At 33.1% G+C, this 10558-nt stretch overlaps 1 protein-coding gene across 2 annotated transcripts; it reads right to left on the bottom strand.

The window, feature by feature from the left end:
• Positions 1-2397: 2397 nt before the first annotated feature.
• Positions 2398-8056, bottom strand: LOC125864318 (uncharacterized). Of its 2 annotated transcripts, none has more exons than XM_049544252.1 (8): positions 7750-8056; positions 7366-7671; positions 5604-5681; positions 4958-5022; positions 3979-4135; positions 3128-3211; positions 2933-3022; positions 2398-2792 (listed from the first exon to the last, which is right to left on the bottom strand). In XM_049544252.1, the coding sequence occupies exons 2-8, from the start codon at positions 7645-7647 to the stop codon at positions 2643-2645; spliced, it is 906 nt and encodes a 301-aa protein (XP_049400209.1). In that variant the 5' UTR covers positions 7648-7671; positions 7750-8056; the 3' UTR covers positions 2398-2642. The 2 variants fall into 2 exon arrangements, with proteins under 2 accessions (XP_049400209.1, XP_049400200.1); XM_049544243.1 differs by having other exon boundaries at positions 5604-5675; positions 7360-7671; positions 7750-8053.
• Between the last annotated feature and the right edge of the window lie 2502 nt (positions 8057-10558).

The following is a 10558-nucleotide window of genomic DNA, read 5'->3' as shown; positions in this document are numbered from 1 at the left end:
GCAATCCTACCTCTCAAATGCCATGGGACCCAAAAGAGTAAATACTTATTTATTGATTTAGCGTAATTATCTATATACGGATAATTAATATTTGAAATAGAATATTTTGTTGATTTTGGATAAGTATTTGTAATTGGAAATTTTTGGACTCACAATAGTAAATTTGAGAGTATGGGCATTATCAAAGGGAAATGGGACCTACAATTCATGAAGAATCTAAGACCGTACAATGTGGTCCATCGATTTAGTAGTCGGCAGGATGAACGTCTTAGGAGTGGCAATTGGGCGGGGCGCGTTGTGTTAAACTTGAACAGATTATAATAGGTTAAAATAATAATTGGGTTAAGACCTAATCATATTTCAAATTTGCTTTGGTCAAAATGGATTAGGTAACGGGGTATATAACAGGTCAAAATCCAACTCAATTCAATTTTTTCTAAGCTTAATTTTGTTTATTTATTCTTTTAAACTATTTTAGTACCTAATAAAATCATTACATTTTCTTTATTATGACTATATATAACATATCAAATTAAAAATAAAAAAAGTAACTTTTGTGAATAACCGCTATAATAAACTTAATTATGTTTCATAGCTATAGTTTACAAATTTACGGGTTATAGCTACAGTTTAAGCTGCCTCGATTGTATAATTTGCAGGTTTGTATAATTCGCGGGTACATTTGTATAATTTAGTTGTTTTTGTTTAAACTCGAAAAAACGAATTTATACAATTACAAACATCAGAAGTGTAAGCAGTTATACAAATTATATTATACAAATTTCGAATTATACAATATTTATACAAATTGCATTATACTAATTCCGAATTATGTAAACGTGCGAATTATACAAAATCTAAAAGTTGAGCCGTGTAATTATAGTTAAAAGTAGGTCATGAATTGTAATTAAGGCAAACTATAGTTATGTTAAGTAATTAACTAATACATGTTTGCTTATACGCATAATTTTTCCAAAAAAAATAAAAAAAAATTTAACAAGATTTGTCATGAGCCAATTCGGGGTACATATCAACCCAATTTTTAATGGGTTAAAATGAGTTGAGTTAATGAATGAGCGGATCAATAATCAACTCAAACTTAACCGGATTGAGCGGGTTGGGTTTGATTTTGCCACTCCCCAATACTAGCAAGTAGCAACGAAGAGGGCCAAAACTCCAACTATTGAATTTATTTTCGGATAACTTATAAAAACTTTCACGAGTTTGTGAGTTAAGTACTTAAATTTATAATAGTTTCTAATATTACGAATTTTACTAGATTTTAGACGATGAATATGTGTATTTGATGCATTATAATATTACAAATCTTACTAGATTTTGAATTTCGAATACATGTATCTCGAATACATGAGATCAAAATTAGACATAATTTGTTTTAAATATACCGTACTCAAATGAATTCACATGTATCTGACTCTCTCGTTTGCCTCTCTTCTATATGACTTGAAATTTGATATTAAATTATTAATTTCAAACTATAGAGCAAATTAGTAAATATAATAGGAATTTTATTGAATTAAATAGTTTTTCCTTTTTTAAATTTTTTTATCTTGTATCTCCTAAAAACCTTATCATTAATATTTAGAGTAGTTTAAAAATACCCTTGCGACTGAGACTAAAATAAATTTAGTTAAAATTAGGCAAATGACATAGTATAAGAAGGAAATTACTTCCTTTCCCTACTCTTTCATTAATTACCAAAAATCCCTTTTTTTAGTGTTTTTCGGATACATAATATAGTAGTGTGGATACATAATATAGCAGCGCGGATACTATAATTAATAACGGGCGGATACTTAAATTATTAAGTTGTTAGCAGCGCGGATACTTACTTAACGGGCGGATGCATAATATAGCAGCGCAAATACTTTAATTAATAACGGACGGATACTTAAATTATTAAGTTGTTAGCAGCACGAATACTTAATTAACGGGCGGATGCATAATATAGCAGCGCGGATACTTTAATTAATAACGGGCAGATACTTAAATTAATAAAGTATCCGGTTAAATTGAATTGGGGGAAAATAAGAGATTTTTGTATTTTAATAAAAGAGTAGGGAAATATTGAGAATAGGTAAAGAAGTGTTGTGTATTTAAGTAATTTTTCCATAAATTTATGCATATAGTCAATACTTTTAAAATAAAATTTTAGAATATAAACGTAGATTTGAAAAATTGCATATGTTTTTGATTCATATCTTTTACATGAATGTTCATATTTAATTATCTTCCTGGATAATCTAAACAAGCAAAAGTTACCAAAATCTATTGGCATAATCTTTATACAAAGCCTTTTTATATATCTATATTCAACAATAGAGTAAAAATAAATTTAGCCAACTGAAATGAAAAAAAAAAAAAAAGGTTTCTATAAGACATGATACAAAACTGGTCTCAACCAGATGTGAAAAATGGTTACTAAATGTCATACATACATACCAAGATCAAAAGAATTTTAATATAGAGCTTGGTAAAATTGTTGGTTCTTGAAATGACATGAGATGCTGCTATTATATCCATAATACTACTTACAAAACGACGCAGCATCTACGTTTCTTAAACGAAGCTCGTTGCTGGAACCTTTTCAATGCAGGAACCAATACTCGCACGTGACAATATTAAACCCGATCCATTGGTGCAGGCCCAGACGAAGAGTCTGTTGATGCAGGGACAGATGGTGTAGCTGATGCCATGGCAAACTGTACACCTGTTGGCTGCCCAGATTGTACCACAAATGCAAATTGTGCTGTTGCTAATGCTGCAGCTTCCTGTTTTCACCAAACCATGAAAACAAGCTTTACATTTAATTATATAGCGAAAAACACATATGCGCGTGTTTCAATGTATTCGGCTGATTCACGTGGCAAATGTTGAGGAGAATATTTCGAACAGCAAAACTAACACCAACCTCTCTTTGTCTGCGCTGCTGCAAAATGCTGATGGCCCAGACCATGATGTAGCAAGGTAAAAGAAAGCCAATTAACCGAAGCAAGAAAAGCTGCATACCATACATTTATGGGAGTTATAATTCCAGCAGTAGTAATAAATCATTTTACGAGAAACAGAGAGACGTAGATAGAGCATAACAGATATTAATAATTACCGAGAAGAAAGCAGAGGGATCTTCGTCATCTCCATCTGCATCTGCTACAGGTAATGCATGTCGCAAGAGCAGAAAAGCCATTAACTGCCACAATTGTATGTAGATCATCAGAATTAAGGCAAATTTGCATATATACATGCATATGTGCCTGTGTGTAGACATCAGCTCCAACTCAACCACAAAATAAGGAAATATGGTATACATTATCATCTATATCATGGAAATATAAGATACGTTTTCTCTTCATATTTTCTTCACAGCCAATTGAAACGTAGAGGATAAAGAAAATCTTGAGGTAAATGAATAAGGACAGTGGAAGAGGCAACATCTATGTTCCTAGAATTTTCTCTTGTATACCTACAAGATTATTTAGACAATCTCAAAATTTTGGAAGCATCTACCCACTCCTACAAGGTGAATCAAGCAAGAAGCAATGACAGAAATGCAGTACTAGAGGCTTAGGGCCAGCGAGGGCAGTTACCTTTACGTCTTTCTGTAAGGTCTGCTTGGACATGATTTTTTTCTTTTTTTCCAAAATTATTTTCAAAGCATTGTTTGGTTATATATTGGAAGGACTTTTTAGATTATCTCTTTTTCTAACAAATAAAAGAATCTAAAAATAAATATTCAATCGAACTGGTTAGTTTTTGAAGATGAGTTTTTCAAGTAAGAACATTTTCCACTCACAAACTTCAATGCTTTTCAAGTGACATGTCCAAACACATTTCAACTTCCAAATACCATTTTTCACCTTCAAAAATACCTTTTTTTCAAGTTTCAACCAAATCTATACCCAAACGTCTACTTAGAATTCTAGATTTCTTCTGGGACAAATAGCAGTAAATGCTTACAATTAGAGCAGCAGAACGGCAGAACGCAACACCACTTGCATTTGTAGCATTATAATCATCATATTCTGCTTCCAAAAGTTGGCGTTCAGCCTCTCTAATTGCCAAAAGGCGAGGATCGTGTAATTCCAGAGGTGTGCCAGCAATTTGCCATCCTCCCCTGCACAACAATGAAGCAACCCAAAGAGCTAATGAACTGTGAAGAAATGTTGAATCTTGTGACCAACGCCACTTAACTAATATTTGGAAAAAGAAGATCTGTGGGTAATAATATGACACAATGGACTGCACACATTATTGTCAAAGGCAAAGCACATTTGGAACCTCAACTTTAACTGCCATTAGAATGAGCTTGCCCAAGAAAAAGTTGCTTTTATGTACTAATACACACACAGACATGTATATGTACGGACAAATAACATTTATATCAACAGAGGAATAGGAAATCTTTTGACTAGTGGAAAAAAAAAAGGAAAGTAAAAGGCTAAAGGCAGGTCAATCAAGTTCATAAACCACCCCAAATATGCAGATGCAGATTCAATCAGTAGTTTCCTTATACCAATTTTCTGTTCCTAAATACGAGCATAGTCATCTGTAGGATCCTCCTCCTTAATGCCCTTATGACTCTCATTGGTATCACATATTACATATTTTTTCTTTTTGTATTGTTCTCTTAACAATTACTATATTGATTTAATCGTTATACTTATTGTCTAGAGTTTCCCTCTTCAAGATACCATCTATGACTCTCCCAAAGTAACCGAATTAAGAAGAATAATTGTTGGTTGGTTGGAATTGTCTAAAGTGAATGCCTCACCACCTTGGTGCCTCAGTAGAGCACACATATCCTAGCAGAGAGTTCAGCCGGTGTTGTGAGCTACTAAAGCATGCCTTTAACAATGCTACTGAAAAGCTGCTTGAAAAAGAAAAATTTAAGACATTTCTAACAAAGGAAACCTGCACTAAAGAAAGTTAAACTCACCCAATATCTATAATTGTATCCTCCGACCGAGCTCGAGGAGGGGCAGTGTAACCAGGCTGGTATTGCTGCATTTGAGAATGAAAAAGGAAACGTATTATATAAATAAAGCAGAAGGCCAATAGAATATGCTAGAATTCAAAAGCATCGCTCAATCCCAAGTTCTCCAAAAAGACAGATAGATAGCCAAAACATTGTCTGATAAAACAAAGCATTGATTCTATCCACAATAAAGCAATTCTACTGAATCTTGTCCATCCATGCATATGTAATACATCAAATTATAGTTATAATGTTGATATTTTAGAAAAATAAAACATTTCCAATACTAAAATTCTAGTGCCATCTGAAGTACTTTGCCAAGAAACATCCTCATTGAATGTATGCTCATATCACAAAAATAAAACATATATAAATTGACTACCATGATTCAGTTCCATGTGCTATAAAGTAAAAAGGATCCATTTTTTCCATAACAGATGAAAGAGACAGACAGCTTCACAAACAAGAAAATATAATATTGCACTTTTTGTTGGAGGATGGTTTTTTCCTTTTTGACATGAGATGAGAACTTGCTTATTTAATAGAGAAGTCCTCTTACCAGTCTCACAGCATGCAAGATACGGTGCAAAACAACACACAGACATACCTGATGGCAAATCTCACAAGTAATATCACCCTTCTCGTTGCACCAGTGTTGAACACACTTTCGATGTGCATACTGCAGGTCAATTGTTTCCACTAAAATCATCAGTACTTATACAAATTTACTGTTCCAACTAAAAGAAAAAAGCAAATTGAAGAAAGAAAGTGAGGTAAACTGTAAACAGGATGTAGAGCAAAACCTCTTGAAATACAACTATAGAGATCACATAATTTATCAGTAAAATAAAATAAGAACAGAAACACCAAGTGTTGTGTAACTATATAGGGGCAATATTCGGAAGGTGTAGATAAGATATCGGACAATCAGCATTCACATATACTTAGGATGATGATATATACAAAGAAAATAGAACGTCATAAGGATAGCAAAAAGTGTCAAAGCAACTTGAAGGAGTATATAATTAAGTAGTGTCATAAGAATTTCTCAGGTGAGTAAGTGTGATGATGACATCACCAGATATCATAATATGAGGCAAAGTTCATGTCTTGGCTCAAAAAATGTTGATGACCACAACCTAAGGGAACAATCTTGCTTAATGGGCTTCAGATAATAGCCTAAGAAAGGATTAGATCACCAATGAGGCAACATGGAGACATAAACAAACAACGGTAAAGTCACCATCATGCAGGGAATAATCATTTTCCTGATAGCAGGCAGACAAAGGAAGTCGGAGGGTTAACAATTGATTGTTGACATGTCCAGGAGAAAGATCTTAATGCAACAAACATTAAAACTGACTTCTACGGCAAAATTTTGTGGAAGTCAAGATATGATCAAATTAGGGGGAAAATATATCAACTAACTTTGAATGGTCAAAGAGATTCTGGTGAACATGTCAGAGGGATTTTCTCTTCATGTACACTAAGCATCAGAGCCAAAGTTTGCACGATGTTTGACAAGGGAAAGGTCAAATTCACTGACTACGCACAATACATGGTACAAGTCTTCCTCTGTTATCAAAATTCAGGAGTATATATCACAAGAGGACAAGGTTGTATCCTTTTCCATGAATAAGACGACAATTAACTTCCACTTATCTCAAGTGTCTATAATTAAGAAGTGTAAATATTCGGATACAACCTAGTACAATTTGAGAACATAAATATTTTTAATTTTGGAGCAAATATGGAACTCTGACTATGTTAGCTTCTGAAAATACAACTGATCTCAAGCTATAAAGAAGGATAGTAGTGGTCGGCTATTGAAGGTCAGCCTAATCATTGTATTATTATGATGATCCATTTAAACACTAGATGAGCAAAATGAATTTAGAGGATTCATATAATGGACACTAACTAGTACGACATTAACGCATGGTTGATTGATTTAGATTAGACACGAACAATAAGGAAAAGGAAGCTACCTTATAAGCTCACAAAACCCCTAAAATGTAAGATGTGTGTGTTAAAGTTGTCCCACATCAATTGCGGGATGTAGAATTTGGTGTCATGTTCTTGGGAAATCCTCATCTCATGAGCTAGCTTTTGAGGTTAAGTTAAATTCAAAGTCCCTTTCTTTACATGGTATCAGAGTCAAACTCATCTCAATTCTTGGTTTATCCAATGTTGTCCCCCCTATATCATGTTTTGCTTTGGCATGATTGTGGGATAAGAAATTGGTCACCTTACCTCATGAAATTGCCTTCAGGATTGAGTTAGGTCCAAAATCTATTTCGCAAATGATCAAATTTGCTAACAACAAAGATAAAAAAAAGTAAGCTGAAAACAGAAAATTTCACCTTGAGACTTCCACAACAAGCACAAGGACTCTCCAAATTATTCAAAGTATCTTCATCTTGACAAATACGGCACTCTGCACCCCCAATTAACGGCACCTCCTCATTCCCTTCTTCTTCTTCCTCAACAGCCAATTCCTTTTCCTTCATCGTCTTCGAAGAAGAAGCTCCGGTTCCTTCCACTACTTCGGTTGCCTTCTTCCCATTTTCAATTGGTTCCCCTGATGATGATGCATCTGCGTTCCCAACCCGGACCCGGTCCTCATCTTTCACCACCAAATGCTCACCCATTTTTATACCCAAACCGCAATATCCCTATATCAAAAAACTCACAATTTCAATCAAATTCAGATAAATTAAACTAAAAATTTCAAAAAAAAATTGAATACAAACCTAAGAAATTCACCGCCCAAGCCGAGAAACTCAGCAAGAACAGAGAATTTCTGAGCATTCGGATAGAGAGAAAATTCAAAGTCAAATGCGAATGAAAAAATATATATTTTACAAAAGATGAACAAATAGAAGAGTAGAGTGTATAATAGACCTGAAAAATCAGCAAAAAAATGATGATTGTGTAATCAGGAGACGAAAATTTAGCGAATTTGTAGCAAAACCAATCAAAATTTGATGGAACCGTTGAAATTTCTTTGAAATTATACAAACCGAACACTAATTTGACCGCGTTTACTCTTTTGTTTGTTTTTTTCTTTTGTCCAATTAGAGACTCGGTGGCCGGATTCTAACATTCAAGCACCGACTAATTCATTAGTGATTCGGGTTTGACTCAATATGAATATTAGATATCAAATCAATAAATTATTCATTACTATTTTTTGGACATGCACATTGCACTTTTACCATATTGATGAGTAAAAAAAGTTTCAAATATTATCTCAACGAAATATCTTAATTTAATTAGGGTCTTATTATATTCACTCTTTTTTTTTTGTATTTTCGTGCATTTTTTGTGCTGACGTTGCACCTTCGACCAGGTAAGTGGATTGCTTTTGTAGAGCATGCGTATGTCATGTGTGTAAATTATTTTTTATTATTATTTTTAAAATATTCTTATTTTTTTATCTCGTATTTGAATTAAGTTAATACACGTAAAAAAATTTAAAAAAATATTGCTTTGTATTTTTAATCTTCATTTGTTTTGGAATAATGCATAAGTACCCCTAAATTATAACCAAAATTCTAGCGACACACCTTAACTTAACTAGGGTCATATTAACCCTCCTAAACTATTTTAAAATGTGATCTATAATTATTTCATGATTGCATTCGATGATAAGTTACAAAAGAATGAAGTTGCAGGAGAATAAAATGGTTTCAAAGAGAAGAAGAGGTTTAGAAGATGCATGTAGTCTAATTAATTAATTATAATTAATTAAGTAAATTAATTAAGTAATGTAGAATTAAAAGAAGACACTTGTACCTGTTAATTACTGTTAAGATAAATGTGTGTCGCTGGAATTTCGGTCATACTTTAGGAGGTATTTATGCATTACCCCAATAAAAAAAGAAATAAAAATAATTAAATATATATAAGTTTTAATGTCAACAATTGAGTATATTAACTAATTGTAAATAAAAAGGCATGTATCCAATTTTTTTGGTCTTCACTTGCCTTCAAGAGAGAGTACACATTCTTTATGCACGACAACTTTTGGGGGTGTCTTTATTTCATTTTAATACTTAAGGGGAGGGGGAGTAATAAGACCCTAGTTAAGTTTAGGTATGTCGTTGGAGTTTCAGTCATAGTATAAGGGGGTTCTCATGCATTATCCCAATTATTGTTATAAGTTATTCTTTCTAATTGTAACGACATATTCCGTCTTTACTGAAAATATATGCGGTAAAGGTATACATCTCATTCGTCATAGGTTTATGATCAATTTCTTGGTATGTGAGAGTATTAGTTATGAATTAAGGTCTTACAATGCCCTTATCACAAAGTTAAGTTGAAAGTGCCCTTATTGATTTAGTTTCGGGCTTAAGTTTAAACTTCAACTTCAAACAACCATATCCCTCAACCTATAATGAAGTAAGTGTCCCATAACCTATCGAATTAAAGGTCTGTGATTCTTCCTTCCAACGCCACCAAGTTTGCATCATTTGGAGTCCAAAGTAAAAAATTGTGATTGATTTATCAGAGATTGTCCGTGTTGAAAAACTGAGGCTGCTAAAATGGAAATTAGGCAGCCACAGCGGGCTACACGCTAAATGCAATTTTCAGACCTAAAATATTATTTTACTCCCAAAATGCGTTCAAGGTCAGGCTAGAGTAAAATAGGGGTGATTTCTTCAGTTTTTCAATGATTTTCTCTTTCAAGATAAGTCCTTTCATCAATCTAACACTCGTTTGATTCTTTAATCCTTAGAATAACATTAGATTTACATGGTGGGGATTGAAAGTTAACCTAGGTAGGATTTTCTGGTGTAAAGGTAATTAATAGGTTGAAAATCTCTTGAATTTGAGTTAATGTTGATAGATTATGTCCTTAGGACTGGAAATTGATCTAACAATTTCAAAATATAGAGTTTTTGAGTAGATTAGAGCGTAGAACTAGTGGATTTGAATTCCAAAGTATTTGTTGGAAGAGTAGTTTATTAATCACTCTTATAATTGTTATTATTAGATGATTTAGCCTTCGAAAACGTGACGAAGAAGGAAGATCATCAACATTATAACTTACTTGTTGCAATAGTTTGGCGCCCAAGTAAGCTAGGTTTCTTTTTTGGTAATAGACTATGAAATATTACCTACCACCAAAACAAAGTCAAGTAGAAGTAAAAAGCACCTATAGACTCAACCCCCCTTTAGAGAAGAAAGTTAAGTTTAGTGAACCTCAAGAGCAAAGCCTAATTACATAAACACTAAATCAAGTATTCACTCTTCCTACCGTCGAGTATCTAAACATATGTAATCTCTCCTTAATTATATTTTGCACATGTTGTATCATAAACTCTCTATTTACACTTTGTCCTCAAAAAATGTTCTGATTCATGACAATCCAAATGTTATAAACAGTAGCTCTATAGGCTGGGTTTTCTTGACTAAGTAGTTTAGACATGTTTTCAATTGCATGATAATTTATAGATTGACAGAAGGTTTCATGCATTGACCTTTGTGTACGGAGCCTGGATGGTTAAATGTTGCTTATTGTTATTAAGGCGATAAAAAGTAATGACTAGGGGT

The sequence above is a fragment of the Solanum stenotomum genome, chromosome 1, assembly GCF_019186545.1.
Source record: "Solanum stenotomum isolate F172 chromosome 1, ASM1918654v1, whole genome shotgun sequence".
Lineage (NCBI taxonomy): Eukaryota > Viridiplantae > Streptophyta > Magnoliopsida > Solanales > Solanaceae > Solanum > Solanum stenotomum.
Note: the sequence above shows the minus strand (reverse complement) of the source record. Positions and strands in the feature narration are given on the sequence as shown.

Bases quoted from the DNA above. Each gene is read 5' to 3' on its own strand.
- LOC125864318 (XM_049544252.1), bottom strand. From the start codon at position 7,647: ATGGGTGAGCATTTGGTGGTGAAAGATGAGGACCGGGTCCGGGTTGGG. The intron at 3,212-3,978 runs GTAAGCATTTAC...CAATTGTGGCAG, and splicing joins GCCGTTCTGCTGCTCTAATT to TTAATGGCTTTTCTGCTCTT. The intron at 2,793-2,932 runs GTTGGTGTTAGT...TGGTGAAAACAG, and splicing joins AGCAGCGCAGACAAAGAGAG to GAAGCTGCAGCATTAGCAAC.